This window comes from Ictidomys tridecemlineatus, chromosome 12 (assembly GCF_052094955.1).
Source record: "Ictidomys tridecemlineatus isolate mIctTri1 chromosome 12, mIctTri1.hap1, whole genome shotgun sequence".
Lineage (NCBI taxonomy): Eukaryota > Metazoa > Chordata > Mammalia > Rodentia > Sciuridae > Ictidomys > Ictidomys tridecemlineatus.
The window spans coordinates 43,926,779-43,949,415 of record NC_135488.1 but is presented as its reverse complement, the minus strand read 5'-3'; the positions used below and the strand labels follow the sequence as shown (position 1 = coordinate 43,949,415).

At 43.1% G+C, this 22,637-nt stretch overlaps 1 protein-coding gene across 3 annotated transcripts in view; it reads left to right on the top strand.

Annotated features, from left to right (window-relative positions):
• Positions 1-22,637, top strand: part of Slc9a2 (solute carrier family 9 member A2) — an 85,180-nt gene that overhangs the window by 28,295 nt on the left and 34,248 nt on the right. For all 3 annotated transcript variants that reach the window (XM_078028736.1, XM_040270828.2, XM_005338492.5), the window contains exons 2-3: positions 2,128-2,591; positions 9,730-9,980. In XM_078028736.1, the coding sequence (XP_077884862.1) occupies positions 2,128-2,591; positions 9,730-9,980 (715 nt within the window). The remainder of the gene's footprint in view (positions 1-2,127; positions 2,592-9,729; positions 9,981-22,637) is intronic.

Here is a 22,637-nt window from a genome sequence, read left to right as displayed (position 1 = left end):
ACACTGAAGAGCAGTTCAGATACTCCACATGCAGATGTCCACTTTATCCTTTAGAAATGAGTTCTGCAAATCCCTTCCAAGTATTGTGATGACTGTTTCTTTAGCTCACAAAGTATCTCACCCTGTGTTTTTAGTCCTGTTAAAAGGATTTACGAATTAAAACTTGTACGATTGTTAGTTTCTTGGGATTTACTCTGTTATTTTAGTGTTATTGTCCTATAATTGGATACATTTCTGTCTTAGTCCATTTATGTTGTTAGAACAGACTGGGATCATTTATAAAGACAGATATTTATTTTCTCACAGTGCTGGAGGCTAAAAGTCCATGACCAGGGTGCCAGCATTTGGTGTCTATTGAGGGCCTGTTGGGTCCTCACATGGTGGAAGGCAGAAAGGCAAATCAGAGTGGAACAGTGCACTCACCAAACCCGGCAAGAAGTCTCTTTCTTAAAGGCCTTAGTTTTTCTCAGAGGTCCCACCTCTTAATACTATCACACTGGAATTTTGGAGGGGATCTATTTAAACCAGAAAATGAACATATTCTGCTTTAATTCTAAAATATACTAAATGCCTTCGGTAGGACTTGCTACTGTCTTGCAAATAAACTCTGTTCTCATTTAAGCCCTGTCAAGGGATCTTCCTGAGTTAGGTTTCTGTTCCTCAACTTTGCATTGCTGTAACAAAATATCTAAAGAAATAACTTAAAGGAGAAAGGATTTAGGAGGCTCACAGTTTCACAGAGTTTAGTCTACGGCCAGCCTACTTCATTGCCCTGGACCTGAGGCAGGGCAGAACTTCATGGTAGAAGGGCTTGGTGGAGAAAAGCTGCTCATCAGCTCATGTCAGCTGGAAAGCAGAGAGAAAGTGAGAGAGGGGGAGGGAATGACCCCAGTGACATACAGTCATGCCCCACCTGGCGACAGGTACCACCCAGTAGTCCATTCAGATTATGACTCTATCAATGGGTTAATCCATTGATGAGGTCAGAGCCCTCATGACCCTTTCAGTTCCACAAACTCCACCTCTGAAAATGGCTGCAGTGGGAACCAAGTCTCCAACACCCGAGCCTGCGGGAGACATTTCAGATCCACACCGTAGTTGCCCGTAGGTGTTGGCATTTCTCTGCCCCTTTCTGCCACAGGACTCCTCTCAGGTATTCTATGTGTTAAAGCTACGCTGGACTCTGTCTTGGTTTGGGAAGTGGATGTTTCCCTCCTGTCTGTCCTTTCAGTGTGCATGGATCCTGGCTCCTGCTTGGTGTCTTCTCTAGCTCATTGATTTCTCCTCTGTATTTTCCCAGCTCTGAGCTGGGCTCACTTCCACTTAGCCTTGTACGTTGGAGTAAGTCACAAATAATATATATCCTATCGTCACTTGACTGGCAGCTCTTTGAAATTGGACATCATGGTAAACTTGTATCTTTCATCAAGTCGATGTTGATGCATCTTGATGAACTGATTTGTTGTTTCTGAAGGATCCTATATCTCAAAAATTAAATAGATTCAGCATCCCCAGTGAAAGAATCTGAAATGAAAAATAAAGATTATTAATTTTTATGAGTGCCAGAGATGGCCACACTAATCCCCAGATGGGTTTGTGAACAGCCACCTTGGTAACACCCTCGATATCTTGGAGCCTTGGGTGGCCCTTAAATTTTAAAAAAATCATGAAAATGACTGCCTTGCTTATATGTTAGGGTTTTCATAAGGATGCAAAGTTACATCTGAAAACGTTGAGAAATCACTAAATTGTTTTACATACAAAATTTTGTTGTTTTATTTCATTTCCACAGTCCTAGCATTTAAGAAAAATTTAATAGGGGTTTACAAAAATTTTTTTTTAAATGTACCATGTAGATGATGTGTATCTGTAGCATTGCAATTTTGATTTATAGTCCAGTTTGTACCCTGAGAGTGATTAATGGCGTGGACATAAATAAATAAATGTGAACGGTGTTGAGGGAATCATCTGATTTACCTTGTAATCTGCAAAGCCAGTCTCTAGTGAATCATACTAGGAGACTTGGCAGATTTTGGGATTACACCCATTGGTTAGAAAAAAACAAATGTCCTTTCCCCATAATTCCTGCATAACTCGGATTTTGTGCCTTTGTGTTTTCATTATCAGGCTTCCATCTCTACCACAAGTTGCCCACCATCGTGCCCGAGAGCTGCCTTCTCATAATGGTGGGACTTCTACTTGGTGGCATTATCTTTGGTGTGGATGAGAAGTCGCCCCCCGCCATGAAGACCGACGTGTTCTTCTTGTATCTCCTGCCACCCATCGTGCTGGACGCCGGCTATTTCATGCCCACTCGCCCCTTCTTTGAGAACATAGGCACTATTTTCTGGTATGCCGTGGTGGGGACACTGTGGAATTCCATCGGCATCGGGGTGTCCCTGTTTGGCATTTGCCAGATTGAAGCCTTCGGCCTCAGTGACATCACTCTGCTCCAGAACCTGCTCTTTGGCAGTTTGATCTCAGCCGTGGACCCCGTGGCCGTGCTCGCCGTCTTTGAGAACATCCACGTCAACGAGCAGCTCTACATCCTGGTCTTTGGGGAGTCCCTGCTGAACGATGCTGTCACAGTGGTGAGTGACACGTCCTGCGCGGTACCGTGGCACCTGGAGCCCAGTGCTCACCTGCATCTTAGCGGGTTTCCTTTGAGGACGCAGAGGAAGCAAACCAAACGCACTTTCTCCCAACAAGGTGCCTCCGACTGCTGCTGTGAGTGGGTGTTTCGCCACCCAGCCACCAGCTAGGTGTCCTGGAATTCAGTTCAGTTCCGGCAGCCCACCTGGAGATAGCATCAGATCCCCCAGGTGGCAGGCTCATCCCCAAGTGCTCCTCCCCCTTGACGCCCATCGCCAGCCCCAGGCGTTTTACCTGTGCATCTGATAGAGAGGCTCCAAGTCCGAGGTTCTTATGACCTCCTCCTTGCCAGGGAAGGTCACAGCACTCAGGGAAACACGTTTGCTGGTTTACTAAGGATATTGCAAAGGATACGGATGGAGAGGGGGAGTAGCAGCTTCCGTGAGCTCTGTGGGTGCACCGCCCTTCAAGAACCTCCACAGGTTCAGCTCTCCAGGTGTCCTCTGAACCATGCCCTTTTGGAGCTTTATGGGTGCTTCCTCACGTAGGCATGGCTGAAGGTTAAATCACTGGATACCAGTGATAAAATGAACCTTCAGCCCCTTTGTCCTCTTCTGAGGTCGGAGTAAAAGTCCCAGCCTTTTAATCCCACCTTGGTCTCTCCAGTGACCAGCTCCAATCCTGAAGCTACCCTGGGGCCACCAGCCATCAATCATTAGCATACACTTCAGAGATTCCAAGCATTTTATAAGTTATATGCCAAGAAAGTGGGCAAAGACCAAATATATATATCACAGAATCACAGCCCCTCACTTAGATTAATGCTCCAGTGTCACTGCCTTGAAATTCTTTCTACTTTTCTAAATGTATTTGCTTACTTTTTATTTATTATGGTACAACTGGCCCCTCATTTTCATTTTGCACCAGGTTTCACAAAACATGTAGCTAGTCCCTTCATACAAGGCCCTGGTCCTCAGAGGAGCATGAATGTGACTGTGGTCTTTGTGCCTCTGATGATTTATCATTTTGGCATTTTTAAATGTGATGGTCTTTCACCGCAATGTTACACTTCAGATCCCAGAAATCTCTGAGAAGTAATGCCACCGATATGTGATATGTATAACATCTGCGGAACAACAATACCTACTAAGTGCCCACTCTCTACCTGGTGGCAACTTATGTGTTATGTTAACAATCTTAACAAAAAATTTTGCCACATGTTCATTTTCTGTTACTATTCAACCAGCACATCCCTAGTTCTCATCATTTTCTCCTAAGTGGGTACTTATTTGAACAACAACTTATTTTTAGTTCTCTTTTAATTGCTACATAATTAGATTCAGAGGCCGTTATGATCTTAAGGTTTAGCACAATTCCAAACTCAGGCAAGGGTGGAGAGGCAGGATGAGGAAACATCTCCCCTTGCCCACAGATCTGCAGACAGCTCTTCCTGTAATATTTAGAGATTCCCAAGTGACCCTGGATTAATAAATCAATTAGCTAGCTCTGGCGATGCTGTAGTAGGGGTGACAGACATGATAACCATTAACCTTTAGTGAATGTTTCCCTTGTGCTCAGTTCTGTGAGAACCTATGAAGTAGGTATTGTTCCCATTTTGCAGATAAGAAAATTGAGGCAGGGAAAATGTTAAATAAAGCATGGTTTAAATAACAATTTTAAATACCCTTTCTATTAACTCCTACCCTTAAAATGTTACTCCTAACTTAAGAGCCTGCCTAGAAACCATTGTCCTCTGATAATTATATTCTACGGCAAACAGGGATCTCTGAAACTAAAATATCATCTTCTATATGGATATTGTTATGTAGACAATTCATTAAAAGTTTATTGACCATAACTTTTAGAGTGTCTGCTAAGATGGGTGTTTAAGATTGCTGCTGGCTCACTCCCAGAACCAAACCAAATTCATATATTCTATCATTTATTAACAGTCATTAACTTACCAATATTAAATTTTAACTTGAAACTGCCCCAATATCGAAGACATTTTATAACTCGCTGTGACTTCCCCAGGCATCAAGTTTTCCACAGTGACTTCAGTATGTAAATTTTACCCTTGTTGAAGGACACTGTGCAAATTTGCATATGGAGTGCTGGGAGTGAATCTATTAATGAAAAGGGAACTTGGCAGAGAAAGGAGAACCCTTGCTGCACTCCTTCTTGGGGGTGCTCAGCAGAGTCAGGCCAGTTCCAGAATGCTTCCCATTTACACTGCGGCCCTGCTTCTCAGAAAATCTCTCAAGCGCCTGAGTCTCCATCCATTCTGTAAGGTTTTCCGGAATCGTATTTCAGGAAGGGATCAGGATAAGTCAGTGTTTAGAGTGTGCTAAGGCAGCAGGCAAGTCCTGAGCTTCCTCTCAGAGGCACGGAGCCATCCACTGTGGATTTATGGATGGAGAGTGGGGCCTGGCCCAGGGAGGGCAGTGGGCCAGACTGACAGCTTGCCCTTCCAATAAGGAAGGGGGACAAGGACAGAGAAAGGACACAGCTGGTTTAGAGGTGAAAGCCATTGTCCACAGCCAGAGCCAGTAAATCAGAACAACTCCAATGGCTCTGTAGAAAAGGGCCTTCCTTGATACCAAGACACTGGCTTGCAAGCACAGAACCCAGGCCACAGGATGTCAGGGTGTGCCCAAGGGTTTCCCTGCCTAATGCCAAAGAATAAACTACCTGATGTTTCTCCAACTGAATTGGCAGAAGACTGTACTTATTGGAACATGTCAGGAATAATGAGAACAATGGTGTCAAAATTATTACTTTTTCTCCTACTCAGATATCCTCAAAGAATAGGGGTGGAGATGTTTTATTGGAGATTCTGTGATTCATTCTTCCAGTCTTATCTCCAGAAGAGGGACTTATCTCTAGGAGAGAAACTCATACACTAGAAAAGGGTATTGAAAATGTGGATCATGATGCCTACAGTAAAGGAGTTGCAGGTGGAGTGATTTAGGTAAATCAAAAAGAATTAATGTTAAAATTGTAGCTTTAGAGCTCTTAACCTCTTCCCAGGTCATGATGAATCTAATACTGACACGAAAAGGTGAAAGGAAGAAATTCTAGTACAGAAATGTCTCAAAGCAAGAGAAATTGTGTATATATACATGGTAGATCAAAGATCATGGTATTGTCCAAGAGTATCATGTATTAAAATTAAGCAAAAAAAAAAAGGCCAACTAATTGAACAATAAATGGGTGATTTCTAAATAGAATTTTTGTGTTGTCTCTTATAGATCATATTTTATAAAAATTTTTCAAAATCTGAAGATTCTTTCAGTTCTCAGCTGTCTGAGATATCCTGCTACTTCCATAGTAGTCCATAGACAAGTGACATGCTCAGATGGTTATTGTCAATGTCATTCTCAGAATCCATTAATGCAGCTATTGAGAAGTTTCACAAATTTTCCAAGAAGTCTTAAAGAGCTTCCTCAAGCATTTCCTAGTTTCCTACCCTTAACTAGGCTTAGTTCAGGAAAGCTTGCTCCGAGACAGACCCTGAGATATACCCCAGGGGCCAGTGAGTGGGGACTCTGAAATGGAATTTTTGAGGAAGATTGGTAAGCAATGACCACTTATAATTTAATTTTGACTTTGAAAATAGCAAAATAGATCTGAAATTCATTATGCAAAAGTGATTATCATTTATGTTTTATATAAGAGAAAGTGCTGGACACCTTTTTTTTTCTGGAATAGAGCTACTTTAATAAATAAAATTTGCAGTTTACATCCTTACCTTACATGGTTCTATGGAATCAGTACACATTGTAAATCAAAAGTCAAAATAAAGCCAGGCTAGTGGTGCACGCCTGTAATCCCAACGGCTCGGGAGGTTGAGTCAGGAGGATGGTGAGTTCAAAGCCAGCCTCAGCAACAGTGAGGTGCTTAGCAACTCAGTGAGCCCCTGTCTTTAAAGAAAATACAAAATAGGGCTGGGGATGTGGCTCAGTGGTCGAGTGCCCCTGAGTTCAATTCCCAGTACCAAAAAAAAAAAAAGAAAAGAAATAAAAATAACTAATTCCCAATTTATATATATATATATATTAATCATAACAAACAGAACTTTGATTTCAGTTTAAAAGCATTCAGCTATCAAATTAGCTCACTATGGAATTTAGCAAAGTCATCACTGAAATTTTAATCTCCTAAAAATACAAGTGTCAAGTTGACCCCATCTTTGTATAGAATTGGTGGAGAAATGTTAGCAGCCCTCTTACATCATATATATATATATATGTACATATCATGCATATATACATATATATTAAAACTTCAAAGGACTTTTCTGTATCAATTCCTTTGGATAAAATTAAAGGATTTAGGTTGAATGAACTAAGTATGGAGATTTGGCCAGTTGTAACTAAAATCATTTTATCTTGAGCTGATCCACGGATGTCAGGTTCAGTGTCAACCAAGTTGGAGGTCATGGAAGGCATTCTGGTTGTCAAGATAACGTTTCTGCCTAAGCCATTTCTTCAAACATGGTGCTGACATCTCAGGCGATTGATCAAACTGGAGCTTCTGCCCAGTGTGCTGAAAGTCAAGTGCCTAGGACTCTTAATGACATCTAAAGGGATATTTAGAGTAGATTGTACCTTTGGTAGAATGATGGATTGAGTTGCCCAAGAAAACAGTTTTGGAGGATGATGAAAGTATGACCACCTGCTGGTGCCAGTTCTTCTGTGACCCTGAGCACTTATGTCCCTTGTAGGTCTTATCAGAGGGCCAGATGGGGTGGGGGGCAGGGAGAGGGGGAGGAAGACACTCCAACCCTGGGCTCTGTGTGGGAAAGAAACGTCTGATTTTGTTGAGGAAGTGAGGCCTTCGTTCAAGAGGCAGTACCATCCACACAAGATGGTGCCTTGCAAAGCAGAGAACAGTCTGGCATGCTTCCATTTGTGCATTGTCAGAGGTCACGGTGAAGGGAGGATTCACAAGGGTTGTGGTCATCCAGCAGGGCTCTTGGGAGAGACAGTAGCGTTAGCTGTGCCTTAAAACATCAATAAAAGTTCCCCAGGTTTAGTGACCAAGTTTTTTTTTTTTTTCAAGGGAAACATCAGGAAAGAAAACCTGGGCAGAAATCAATAAATATAATGTGGTTTGGGAGGCAGTAGTGAAATCCTCACCCAGACTTGGTGAGGATGCACCCAGGGGTTGAAGAGAAATAAAAATGTAAAAAAAAAAAAAATTAAAAAAAAAAAACCTTTTAAAGGTGTGTCGAGTGTATTGAGAATATCAGGCCTTCCGGGGTCAGGCAACCAAAGATTTTAATCTTGGGAGTGGAAAGTGGAAGGGCAGCATATAGAGGAGGTTTCTTGGGGTGACTGTAGGGGGCATTATTGAAAGGAAGCAGTAAGACTCCTGGTGCAAACTAGAGGCAGGGAGCCCTGGAGCCAGGGAGAGAAATTTCATGTCCAAATGGATTAGAGGGGCACTATCAGGGCAGAAACAATGTGTCGCAGAATGGCGGGGAAACCCATCTCTCCTCTCTCTTTCTTCCAAGATGCTCCTGACTGTCACCTTTGGCTTTGGCGGTTGGAGGCTTGGGGTGTATGTAGCACATCTCTGACCCCCCTTTCAGGAAGCCCTTGTTGTAAGCCACTGCTGTGGGTCTCCCATCCTGCAGCCAGCCTCTGGCTGAAAGTAACAAGCAGATGCTACTTGGAACCAGTTTCTTCTGTGTTTGGCAAACGATGATATCTTCAAAATATTGAATTCCTCAAGGGTGGAATTCTCTTTCGTTCTCCTCTCGAGTCGTTTCTTGATGGTAAGATACTAAATGTTCTTGGGTATCGTATCAAGAATCAGGAGAAAGAAAATGCCCACTGCTTTCTCAGGAATTACCCACTTTTTTCAAGCATTTATTGAATCTACAAGGTAACATGGAGGATGTAAACCATAAGGTATTGTTTGATCCCGAGGAACTGATAATCCAGGAGAGAAGAGAAAACAAAGCATACCCAAACCCGTAATGTGGTATGCTATGTAGATTGTCTCAGGTGAAGCAGAAACTAGTGTGGGGTAGCTTTTGCCAGCACACAGGCTGGTTAGCAGGAGGACTCTGACTCACTTGTCCACGTTGAACCTTGAGCACCTTCACCAGGTCAGGAGAACTGCATTCTGACATTGCCCCTGACATTATGTTTTCACTTGACCATGGACAGCTTGGATCAATTTTGAGTTTCTCAGAATTGAAATGAAGGTATAGCACAGCCTTTGTCTCTTTGTTAGTTGGTTCTCCCCCAACTTCCTAGGTGCTCCCAGAGTTGTAAATATCATGGTGAAAAGCTGTAGGGAAACTGAACTTGTATTTGACTTTCTGGTTTGTGAAAAAAAAAAAAAATGGCAGGACTCAAACCATCCTTTCCTATTCTGTTGAACTCAGCACCCCTCTCCCTCCAAGGGTCAAAAGCGCATTACCCAGTGTGAAAGAAGTGCCTAGCTATCCCAAAGCCACGCAGAGAAACCAAGAAACCAAACAACAGTGTTGACTCATTATTTCAGAGGTAGAAAATATGTACGAGCGTCCAGATTGTGCGTGCCCTCTCTCCCTCCCCCTGCACGCACACCCACACACCCTCTTTGATTTAAGGAACTCTTCTAGCTCCGCTGCAGGCAGGGGGAGATGGGATATGGGGTGAGGACTATGGTGACCTGGGAGCAGGACTACTTTACTTGAGTGCTTCTACTGAGAGGTGGGTCCCTTCCACCTTCCATGGAGTGACTCCATGATAGGACCTTGCAAGTATATCCACAGGAGTGCTGGTAAGATTCTCGGGGACATGCGACTCCTAGACAATAGAGTCATGAGGGAGGCTGGTGAAGGGCTATTCTCAAATACTCATTCAGGTGATACTGGAAAACGGGATGATTTCGGAGTAAGTGAAGTAATAACCCTGGAGTCTCCTGGCCTTTACTTTTAAAAGTAGTTTTCCTGACAGCATACTTTTATCAAAGATTTGTGTGTGTTTGTTTAAAACCACAATATGAATGTTGGCGACAAGGAGCTACACAATGAGTGCCCCGAGTCATCCTCTTAGAAGGCCAGGTAGGTTGTCCGTGTCCAGGGAGACAGAGGGGATCCCAGGGGGTCTTGACAGTGTGCTTTCTTTCTCCCCCCAGGTCCTCTACAACTTGTTCAAATCCTTCTGCCAGATGAAAACCATTGAGACCATCGACGTGTTTGCAGGAATCGCTAACTTCTTTGTGGTGGGAATTGGCGGAGTGCTGATTGGCATCTTCCTGGGATTTATAGCAGCGTTTACTACTCGTTTCACACACAATATCCGTGTGATTGAGCCGCTCTTTGTCTTCCTGTACAGCTATTTGTCCTACATAACAGCTGAAATGTTTCATCTCTCAGGCATCATGGCGTAAGTATTTCTTTGCTAAAAGCCCTTGATGAGTATATTCCATTGAATTCATGCATTCAAAGAGAAGACAGTAACATTGAATAGGTCATATCAAAGACTAGGTTGTCTGATTGTAAGAAAAATTGAAAATAGATTTTTCTTACCCTTTGTTATAAAGAAATGAAAACATCAGTCAAATTTATGCTCATCTAATCTAGGCTACGCTGCAAAGCTACCTAAAAGTTCTCTCTTGAGTTTCACATGAGATGTGACAATAAGCTTGGCGTTGATCTTGATCAGACACCAGAATTTTGTGAGGTTGGTCACATTCAGCGGGGTCCTTGTGACAGGCTGTAAAATATTCTTAACAAGGTTGCATGACATAAACTGTTCCACACGTTCTGGAATTGCTTCTGTATATCCATTTGAATAATCTTAGTGGTAGAAATATGTTCTGTAATAGATTTTAATAGACGCAAGAGCTAAAAGCATTGAAAGCAGAATTCAGTCAATTAGGGATGTGGTCGTGTGATTTCCGTTTAGTTGTTGGGATATTAAGATCCAATTATAGAGCAAGACATTATTATTAAAAATTATGTTAATAGATGGTTGCAATGGCACATGCCTGTAATCCCAGTGATTCATGAGGCCGAGGCAGGAGGATCACAAGTTCAAAGCCAGCCTCAGCAACTTAGTGAGGCCCTTAGCAACTCAGTGAGACCCTGTCTCAAAAAAAAAAAAAAAAAAAATCAGTTAATGTATCATTCGTTTTAACTGACTGTCCCTGGTGAACTGACTTCTAAAAATGGCCTGAAGAGCCATGCATGGTGTTGCACACCTTTAATCTCAGTGACTTGTGAGGCTGAGGCAGGAGGATCACAAGATCAAAGCCAGCCTCAGCAATTTAGCATGGCCCTATGCAGCTTAGTGAGACTCAAAATTAAAAATTCAAAAAAAGGACTAGGGATATCAGTGGTTAGACACCCCTGGGTTCCATCCTTGGAACCAACCAAACAAACAAACAAAAATGAACTGAGGAGCGGTAGCATTTTGGATCCCCCTGAGGCCTTCAGTGTGTTGCTTCAAAGCAAGCTACTCCTTGGATGTGGATATCTATGTGGCTTCTCAAAACAAGCCTAAAATATCATGGTCACACTATCCTTAGGGATAGTGAGAAACACCTTAGTAATGAATAATGAACAGCTTTCAATTTCAAAGAAGGTGAACAAATAAGTATTTGCAGCCCCACATTGCACTAGGCTGCAAGCTAGGACTGCTAAATGAAGTTAGAATTCTGCTGCTCTAAACAAAGTCCTCGTTCTTCCTGGAAATTTCTCTCCTAACCTGATTTATGTGATGCTTTGACGAAAGATGATCTTGTTTTCCACCTTATGCTTTTGCATCAGCAGCAGATGAGGTCTGTGGTGGAGGAAATCTCAGCTCCTTCGAAAGGAGAGTGGGACTCATTGTTGTGGAAGCCCTGGGTGGAAGGTGGGGTGGTGTCTTGTTTCACAGGGAACCTAAATAAAGCCACATATTAATCCAGTTTGACCCGGTAATGACATGTCTTCCTGGTTACTATTCATATCGTTTGTGCGACTCCCAGTTTCCTCTGTTCTTCGCAGAGCGTCATTGGCAATATGTGATCAGCTAGTCACAGGTCTATAAGAAGAGTGTGGGGGTGGGTTTCCGTGTCTAGTTTTGCAGCAGTGTTGTTCTAGAAACAGTCTGTGGGGGGTGGGGACCTTGAAGTGCAGAGCCTAGTATATGATCCTGGATTTGTGCATATGTCGACGTTCTAAGAGAACACTCAAAGAGTAATGATGTGAAGAAGTCCTCTTACCTGCTGTTAAGGTCAGGAACTGCGCTCTCCAGCGATCCATAGTATGCAGAGATAGTTGAAGAGTTGGATGAGATTGGAACCCTGGTGCCTGAGATATGTCAGGAGGCCCAAGGTTGGCTGGGGTCAGAAAGCTCATGAGCATCAGATCCTGAACCACTCAGGAAGGCAGGGCGCTGGGTTCATTTGTACTGGAAATTCAGAAATCAGAGAGAAATAGAGCCATATGCTTTTGCCAGCGCAGGTAACTCTGGGCTGTGGTTTGTGGGTGGATGCTAAACACTGCCTTTCCTTCCGACTTTAAAGAGAACTTGTATTTTAAAACATAGTGTGGAGAAAATTCCTTTAGTACATTTGAATTATTTTGTCCTTGTACCTAGTGCACCAAAACAATGAACGAAGCCTTATATAAGATATTGAGGAGAGGTAAACGTTTTTGTGTCTAGAGTAACCATTTGCACTCACTGTCCTATGACAGCAAATGAAGGGACAGAGTCACCCTGGCTGCCCTTGGTCCTCAGAAGTGATGCCATTTTCTAATGTCAGGGAATTCATGCACTATTCAAAGCCTGGTAGTGTGTGCTGCTTCCATGTGGTGTAGATCACAGTGGCACGTGACACCACCCCCGCCACCTTGAAGTAAGTCGTGGCCCTTCCACGTGGTAATTACTGTGTTCACCTTGGGACATGTGGTCCAAGGAATCCAGTTTATTGATGCTATTAAAAGTGCACGTAGATGCACACCTCTTAGAGCATGAATGATTGTGGGGAGGCTTAAATCGTACCGAATTTAAGAAATTCCTATTGTATTTCATGCAAATTGTACTTCTTGCCATTTAAAAACCAATTTTAAGGTTAACGGGAGTGAAGATGCTTGTGGTGACAAACTTGAGAGATTGGAAAGGAAAATCTGGCAGAGACAGGAGGTGGGTGAGCCTCTAAAAAGCCCACCAAGGATTTGTATAAGGCCTGTAAAACTCGGACCACTTGAGTCTTGCCTGCTGTCCTCCTGCTTGGCCTCCCTGACTTCTTCTACCTACCTTTCCTTCTCCTTCCCTTTTTCTTCTCCTCAGTGCTGGGGATCGGATCGAAGCCAAGGCCTTTTGCGTTGGAGGCCCTTGCTGTCTGCTGAGCTGCTCCCCAGCTTCAGTCCAGTTCTCTACACACAGGAGCCTCACCTTGGGTAGACCTTGTCCTAGAGGGAGATGGTTTAAGGAGAAGGTAGTGGGGTTAAAAACAAACTCCCTTCCATGTGACAGGAGACTTAGCTTTGGATTTAAAATACAGCCAGTCTTTTAGGTAGGAGAAGGCACGGGCAGGATTTGTGTCTTGATTTCGGTGGCAAAATGTGGGAAGCAGGTTGCTGTTGCTGCTGTGGGTTGTTCTCAGACCTTGGTTTTACATGTGTTCCACCGACAGCCAGTACACTGAGTAGTAGGCAATGGGGTCACGTCTGGGTTTGGGGAGATGAGTTCTGGGCATGCTTAAGATTTGGCCTCCTCTTTGTGGTCTTTCCTAATAAGCACTTCAGAACTGAATTTAATGTTAAGGAATTGTTTCTGCCCAGGAGGGTTTTCAATTCAAGCATGAAGAGAGAAGATGAAAATCCTTATTTTAAAAATATTATTCTGCCTGTTTATTCACTGGAATTGATTATTGCAGTAGAAAAAAGTGTGTAAAGTATGTGTGTGTGTGTGTGTGTGTGTGTGTGTGTGTGTGTGTGTGTGTGTTTGAGAGTTTGGTTCCCTAGCATGAGACCTAAAGTTCAGGGGTAGATTCTGTCGTCCCCCAAACAAGAAATTTTGCACAGCAACAGCAACAGACACCTTCCAGGACTGAAGCACTTTCTCCAGAGACATGGAAGGGATTCCTGTTAAGGCTTCCAGAAATTCTTGTCTTTGCCCGTACATTTCAGACTTGACATTCAGAAAAATTCTCAGATAAAGCACTGACAGTCCACCACAGACAGTGGGGGACTTCATGTCGTTTTACTTTGTTTACCCGGGGGCCTTAACATCGGCCTCAAGTGATGGCTAAAAATCAGATCTCTGCAGATAGAACTGAAAGTACGATTCATTCTCCTTTTTGGACATCTGGCTCTGGTCCTTACCTTGTACCACACACAGTCACCTGGGCTCTGATTAATGGGACATTGAAGGCACACTGTCCTGCAGAGTGGCAGAACATGGCCAGAGGGTGACTGAGTATAGTGATACCAGCACCCTGGGTCTCCAATGATAGCAGCAACCCAGTCCATTAAAAGGGAAAAAAAATCACCTTTAAAAACATTTTAAAAAAGAGAATTTAATAGGAATTTCCAGGATGAGAGGTTCGGGGATGGGATCTAGGAGCAGGTCCAACGGTCTGAACTGAGACAGTCACTCCTGAAGGGTGACAACCTTATTCCCTCTGCTTCCTGTTTTGCTTTATAAAGAGGACAATTGCCGTCTCTCCTGTAGCTTTGTTACTGAACCCAAGTCCATTTACTCACCGCTTGAAAAGGGCCCAATGACTTGAGCACCAGTTGTTGGGGCAAAGAAACAGATTTATTCAGCGAGTCTGCAAGACTGGGAAGATGGTGGAGGAGCTCCTGAAAGACCATCTTAATTCGACACAGGTTTAAGCTCCTTTTAGCTTTAGGAGGAACTGATTGTTGAAACCTGGCAGCTGGTAATTTGTTGATTTGCATCCTTCTTGCAGGGGGAGGAGAGAGATTAGGGAATTTTCAGGTAAATGAACCTCATGCTGTTAGGTTCAAGGATTAATGAGGGCCGTGTCCAAGCTCTTTCCAGCCCAGGTGCAGCCACAGCTTCCCTCCTGGTTCCTCTTAACCATGCTTTGTGGCATTAGGAGACCGCCTCTTCAAGATTCAAGGATATGAAATCATTACCCTATGTGTGAGAAGGTTCCAGAACGACTAGGTCATGTTTACGGGGGTTCTCAAAGATCTAAAATTAAAAAAAAAACATTTCAGAACATTCATAAAACATTACACAGAACCTCATATTTATAACACACTTTTGAACCCAAGGAGCCACTAGATCGATCTTTTGACGTGTGAAGGACCAGCAGGCTGAGAGTTGGATGGAAGGGCTGGAGGGGTCAAGGCTGTAGTCTGAGATCTGTGCCTCCATGGTCCCTGTACTTCACTGGGTCACTGTATCTTCAATTATCCTGGAAAATAATAACTTTACTTTTCATTATGGTGTATATCTTCACTTTTATCAGAGACCTTTCAAAACTAAGCCATTTAAAAATCAGGTATGCCCACCTAAACATAAACACTGAACAAGTGGTAGGATAATAAAATAAGGCCGGAAATAGATACATAATAGGAAAACAAAATGTATGTGCCAGTCAGCTTTCAATTCCTGTGACATAGTGCTTGAGATATTCAACTTGAAAGGAAGAAAGTTTTATTTTGGCTCACAGTTTTGGAGATTTCCATGTACCGCTGATTGACTCTTGCTTTAGGGCCTTTGGTGATGCAGAACTTCATGATAGAGCATGTGATGGAGCAAAGTTGCTTGCCTCATGGTGACTGGGAAGAGAAAGAGAGATAGGAGACAACCAGGGTCCCAATGCCCCCTTCAAGGGCACACCCTCAATGACCCTCAGGCCTTGGCTCCTAAAGGGTCCACTACCTCCCAATAGCATTAAAGACTGGGGACCAACCCCTTAAGACGTGGGCATCTGGGGGACATTTAAGATCCAAACTATAACTGCATATATCCCTTAATTTCCTATATAACTTAAGAAAAGAGTAAAGACAAAGAATGATTAGAAAGCTTATTATTGTCTTTGATTTTCTTTTGCATCAATGTCTAAACTGCCAGGTACAAGTAGAAAAGGAAGGAAGGAAATCTGAAATGCTAAAGCTTAGCCCTGGGTTGTAAATAACTCGTGAAATTATTTGTGTTCATTTTTAGGGCTTGACCTATTTAATGGAATAGATTCAATTGACAAACCCTAGCGTTTTCTTGGTTTCTTAAAGGGTAAGCAAACAAACAAACAAAAACAAAACAAAAAATTCTGTCACTTCTCTATTTCCACAGGCCCAAAGGATTGGCCACCAGTCAGCAGTGGCTTTGCAGCACTTGAAATGTGATTAGTCCAAAGTGAACAATGCTCTGAGGTGAAGACACATGACAGATTTATGAAACTTAGAAGGAAAAATGATGGTAGACTATTGGTGATTTTGAGATTGATTGGGTGATGACATGATGATCTGTCATTATCGTGGGTTAAATGCATACCGTTTAAAAATCCACTTCATCTTTTTCTTCTGTTTGAACAACAGTGACTAGAAAATTGAAAATCTCACACACACACACACACACACACCTCCGATTCTATTTCTGTGGGATGGTATATGGTAGAGCTCACCATTAGTTTTTGCTATTTGGATTTCTGAAGACTTGGAGGAACTTTTATTCCCAGTGATAAAGCAAAAGAAAAAAAAGTAGAGCTCGAAAACATAGGAAAATAGCAGAGAACTGTTTTCCCTCCATCAGTGGTCATGAAGGTCTTGGTAAGGAACATGTCTTGAGAACGGGGAAGATTGGGAAGGAAGGAGGAAGGAGAGAAGGGGAGGAAAGTGGAGCATTCTCCTCAGATGGCTGGCGGTAACTAAGACCACAGATTGAAGCCACCTTGAGAAGAGGCAGAGGTTAGCCAAGGTCCACACTCAGGGCTTTTGTTTTGTTTTCTTTTCAGATGTCTAGGGAACCCAGGGCTTTGCTCCTGCTGCAAACCCCCCACCCCCACCCCCACCCCCCCACCCCCCCCACTCCCCCCACCCCCACCCCCCTGCTGAGCCACACCCCAGCCCTCAGGGGTTTTGATTGAAACATCTTCCAAAGTTGGATGAGGGGTGGAATTCTCTTTGGGGGAAAGTTGTGACTCTCAAGGGAGTGAGAAAAATACTTTTAAAACAGGTCCCCTGGGCTGGTGTGCATGTGTGTGGGTGTGTGTGTGTGTGTGTGTGTGTGTGGGTGTGTGTGTGAACTTATTTTGCAAACTTATTCAGTATTCAACATTCAAAATAATGGATTTTCTTGCCTCATCTTCTAAGAGGTAAAGCAACATAAAGACAATATTTACATCTTTGTTTTCACTTAATTGAGGAAGAGTAGAAGCTGTAAATTAAGGGCACTAGGTTTTTATTCTCAAGAGATCCTTGATTTTTGGTGGAAGCAAAAAAACAAAAAAGAAAGAAAGAATAAAAGAAAGGGGAGAGATAGAAAGAAAGGAGGGAGGGAAGAAAACTCTAAGCATACTCCATAGTTAAAGATTATTAGGGATAGACTTTAAGGCAGGTCAATCTTTCCCTATCTCCTAATGTGTTTCTGATTCTCTTTATGACACACAAGCAGAAGAGTTGATTTTCAAGAATACATTGATAGAATTCACAAGTCCAATAAATTCCGAATATGATTGGCTTGTGAAAAATCAATGCATTACATTCCTATGGTGACACTTGTAGCATATGGATATTGTTTTTCAGGTTGTTAGGACTTTTCTCCTTTAGTGTAGATTATAGGGATAGTAGGGAATTCTTCAGGTAAGGGGAAAAAAAGTTGTTTGCGTGTTAAATTTAAGGGACACCAAAATTCCAAAATTTGCTGCTGGATTAAGAATTGATTCTCTAAGATCTATTTGAAGAATGGAGGCATGTTCATGAAAGGATAATGCTGTCACCACATTGCTTCTGAGACAGTTTTCTTGACTGTTCTTTATGGTCACCTAAAAAAAAAATCATTTCACTGCTGGGTTAAGTTTCAAGAATATTGTACAAAATAATATTACTTTCTCTCCTTAGGTAGGCCATAATGTAAAACTAGATAATAAATGAGAAATGGAAAGTTTTGCAGTATTGCTTAAAAATTTCTTTTTCTTAAAAAAAAAAAATAAGTCAGTGAACTGAAATTGCAATGAGGTGAACTGTGAATGCCTAGTTAGGGCTTCTGAAAATGACGTGTTAGGACACAGCTTTAAATCTGTTTCAGCACCTTGGAGACAAGGTTGTTGAGGCTTCCATCTTGGTTGCCAGCCTGTGGTGCCATTGTTAGTTGGGAGCCTTTGAGAGGTGGGGCAGGGAGTGTCCTTGCAGGGCATATTGTCCCTCTGCCCCTTCCTCTCTCTCTCTTTGCTCCTGGCCACTGTGAGGTGAGCAGCAGCTCTGCCATGCACCCAGGATCTCCTGTGCTCCCCTGACACAGGCCTAAGGTGACAGAGCCAAGTGACCATGGTCTGAAACCTCTGAAACCGTGAGCCAAAGTCAACATTTCCTTCTTTTAGGTTGTTTGTTCTGGGTGTTTCAATGACAGCAATGTGACTCACCCAGACGGTCAAGGACTGCTCTTCCATGACACAGTAGGTCTCCTTCCCCTTGTCTTAATCCACCTGTTTACTTCTCAGCCGCCCTCTACCCAGGGGGGAAGCTGACCTGGTGGGATGCAGGAAGCCTCCTCTGTTGGTCTCTGGAGAGGAGAGGCTGGGAGCAAACTCTTGATGCCTTGAGGTTTCTTGTGGTCTTTCTTTCTGTGGCCACTTTCTCCTTACCTCGGTCAGACATGGGGTCTGACTTCTTTCAGTGTTCCGGGGAGACCAGGCCAAGTGACGTGTCCTCTCGGTTTATCCCCAGCTATTTGAGGTGACTTGAGTCATCTGGTGTCCTTGCAGCCAAGAGTCCAACTCCAACAGGAGAAGGAAGCCCTGCTTCGAGGAGGGGAACCTGAATTGAACCAGATGAAGCTAGAAGAAGGGGGACTTACTGAGTTATGTAAATAAGTAAATTCCTGAAGTGGACGGGTGTGGATCTGGTTCTAGGATGACAGGACTAGGGTCTCCCAAGTCCACTGGACCGTACCTCCGTCAATATTGTCTTTCTTTGTGTGACGGCATCTTTTAGGTCAATCATTTCCAGAGCATAAAACCAGAGTTACAGACAGATTGGGACTTATATATCAGAACCCTTGACACTGAGAGTAGAGTGAGATCTAACCAGAACCTGTGGGGGAGAAAAATTCAAAGGAAAGACTATGATTGGTCCAGGGCTTTGGAGACTCTTGATTGGATCACACTGTATCGTAGGACCAGCCCTTGTGGCTGGAGAAGTAGGTCTGTGACCAGCAGAAGGCAGTGAACTTCAACTCGCTTTGAAATGGCCATCGCAGACGGGGTTGCAAGTTATCAAGGAAAGCTGACCCCCTAGAGCTGAAGCCTCAGTGATGAAGAGGAGGACATTGTGGGAAGAGGGAGAAGGGAAATCAAAGGGAAAAAAAATGCTCTTCTGCTTCTAAGAAGCTGAACTCTAGGGTGCTGAGAAGGGCCATCCTGGCCTCTTGTTGTATAGTCAGTTGGGAGTCATTGGGATCTTTGAGCAAAGAAATGACATAATTGTGTTTCTCTTTTATGGTGAGTACATGATCAGACTGCTTAGAACTGTTTAGACCACTACACATACACATACAACTGATGATAAGTTGCCGAGGCTGCCTTTGAGTTTACCATCCTCCTGCCTCTGCCTCCCGAGTTCCTGGGATCACAGACATGTGCCCCCGTGCTGGGCATAATGATGATATTTTAACGATACCATGGAGATACAAGCTGGAGGTCATACCCCTAAGCTGTTCAGCTGCCCCAGGGCTCAGAAACACCTGTGCAGGGAGGAAATGACCCTATACAGCAGAGTGAAGATGCTCAGGTGGAGTCCCAGGAAGGAAGAATTGATAACTGTGTCATCAGATCCACAGGAGTCCTCCAAACCCCACGTTAGCGTCATGTTCACCCTTCAATCAAACTTTAAGTAAAACGATCCAAGCTTCAGCCCTTTTCCTCCTTCCCCTTCTTCCCCCCTACCCTGTGTCTATAACCGCACTTGCTTTCTCCACACTTTGGTATAGTCAGAAATCACCTGGGAAGATCGTTAGAAGTGGAACCCCCGGCCTCAGCCAGAGAGTCCTACTCAAACAGGAGAATTCTCTGAGGTCTTGGGTGGGGACCAGGCATTTGTGTTTTCCTAAGCACTTCCAGTCATCCTGTGGTCTCCAGATATACGTGTGGGAGCTTTCAGAAAGCAGTGGCTTGTGCTGATGTTCCCTGGGCTCATGTGGAGCCCTGGAGGTACTCTGTGTGTACATCCGTTTCAGGACTGGTGGCCTCCTATGGAGAACCCCCCTGCAGCCTCCCTCCAGCACACACCTAGAGTTCTCCACCAGGAGAACTTTAACCCCGTCATCCAGGTCTTTCCAAATCTCCTGCCCTTCGAAGCCTTTCTCAACAGTTCCCCCAAAGTGTCAATAAACTCCACAGGTCCTATGTTGCCTGACACTTTTGACAGCGAGTTGTGATTCTTTGCATGTTCTGTCCCCATGAAACCAGGATCGCCTTAGGTGCCAATAAGTGATACATAAACATTAGTTGAATGGCACTGGAAACATTTATAAAGGAGAAAAAAAATAATAATCCCGAGAACCCCCAAAACGAGTTAGGCTACATGAATGATGCACCATGTATGATACTTCAAATTTCCTTATTTCATTTTTGGTATTTTAAGAAAGGTCGTTCTTCGGTATGTATGCTTGGGTCCTCCTTTGAAAAACAATTTTTTTTCTTTGCATTTTCTCATATGTCAAGTTCACTTTCTCTTGGTTGTCAGGTTTCCTGGAAGAGGCAATTCACTCTATAGTAAATTCATGCCCTGGAAGAATTAATTTACTTCACATGAGTGAGTACTTTATTCTGAGTCCATTCAGTGTACACTGAGACACCGCAAGACCTGACTTTAATCAATACATGGAAAGTTTTTTAATCGTCTTCTTCATTGCTAGTTCTTGGCATTGAGTATGCCTTCACATTTTGCAGAGTTTTAATTGAGGATGTACTAGTTGGACTATAGTTTCCTTTCATTCATACTTTTAAAGATCATGTATAGATATGGAAGAGGAACAAATGAATTTTGCAACATTTCATTGGTCTAACTCACTCTAAGCAGTTCAGATTCCAGGAAGAGTGTTCTGATCTGAGGACAGAAAGTAGAAAATTGATCACACTTTAAAAAAAGAAAAGGCATTTGTATTTTAGAGAGAAATCACTTGTGTAGTCTCGTTACCATTTGCTGTGAACAGTATGTATACACACGTGTAATTATATATTGACTTCCCAGCCAGAAATCTGCCTTCACTGTCCCCCCTTCCACACTGAAACCTGATCCCTTTGATTCTGAAGATCAGAACCTAAACCAAGCACTCTGGACCTTCCTGGTACTACTCGTGGCCAACACTCACTGAACCTGAACGTGATACCACCACAGACACAGAAACATGCCAAGCAGAGGTGAATGTGGGCCCATTCTCTCCCAAAGCACACATTCTGAGGAAGGAAAACCAACTTCCATAGAAGGCAGGCTTCACTGAGCTCTATTGGAGCCAAGGAGTACCATAGAGAAAAGTATTGATTGGGATTTTCTACTCAGATAGTGGAATAGCTAAATAGAAAGCCTGTCTTTCCCCTGAAGGCTTTGGAGGTGGTATTAGCTGGCCTGATTTTCCCCTATACTGTATTTTGAGTGATACAGGAATGAAGAAAACTTCAATTGGTGGTGAGTGCAAAACCCACTAATTACAGTGCTTTCACTTCTCCATCTCTAAATTGGTGATAATCACCATACATTTATGTTAAAGGGAGTCAAGATAATAACAAAGCAGAATCCACCAGTGAATTCTATACATGACTGACCTCCTTGTGGTCCCACCTGTCAAAACATGGGCGTGTTTTGGAATGTCAGATGGACCAGGTGCTACAAGGGATCCTGAAGATAAAATGAGGAATCATTGTAGGGAACAAATTATCTCCATCCTCCAGGCCCATGCCCCTCCAAATCTCCCCTCCACATGTCCTTCAGAGTTCTCTTCCTAAAATATAGATCTTTTCACATCACCCTACCATTTCCATTAACAACCCATCCATGCAGTTACTGACTCAGAAGGCATTTGTGCCATATACCGCACTAACCATGAAAATAATTTTCTTTTTCTTGTTGGAGTTTCCGGTTGTAATCTTTGAAGAGATGGAGATATAGACTAGAGATGATCTTATCATTTTTATATTAGTTATATAATCAAAGATATAATTTTTCACATTCTCCTTCAGTCTTTTGAATGAAATTGAAGCCTTTAAACTTTAAGTATTAACATGTCATTATCTCACCCCTAACTTCTTCCGTCATCACCTCTGAATATTGTCCTCTCCCTTTCCTCCAGGTAGCAGAATCAGTCAGCAGGTCCCTGAAGATGCCAACTTCTTCATTTCCTTCCTACCTTTGTCCATGCCCACGTTTTTTCCTTGAATGACAGTCAGTCCTCCATATTTGCAGAGTCCACATCCATGGGTTCCACCAACTGCAGATCAAAAATATTCTCCATCTCCTAAATGATGACAATCACCATCCATTTACATTACAGTGAACCCAGGTAACAACCCAGCAGAATCCACCAGTGAATTCTGTACCTGACTGTTCTATTCTAGACAGGTGCAAACCTCTTCTTTCCTTGCCATTGTCCCCTTATCCATACAGGATAATACCCACTTACATATATTTACATGACATTAGGTATGATAAGTCATCTATATACATCTAGGATGCATGTAGGAAATATGTCAATATTGTGCCATTTTGTAAAGAGGACTTGAGAAGCCTCAGGCTTTCTATGGGGGCTCCAGGAACCCAACCCCTGCAGGTACTGAGGGACAGTTGACGTCCCTCTTCCTTTCCTTGCTTGCTGAGCCCTCATTTGCTGATGGAGATTTTGCACAGATGTCCCCGCTGTGTGGCA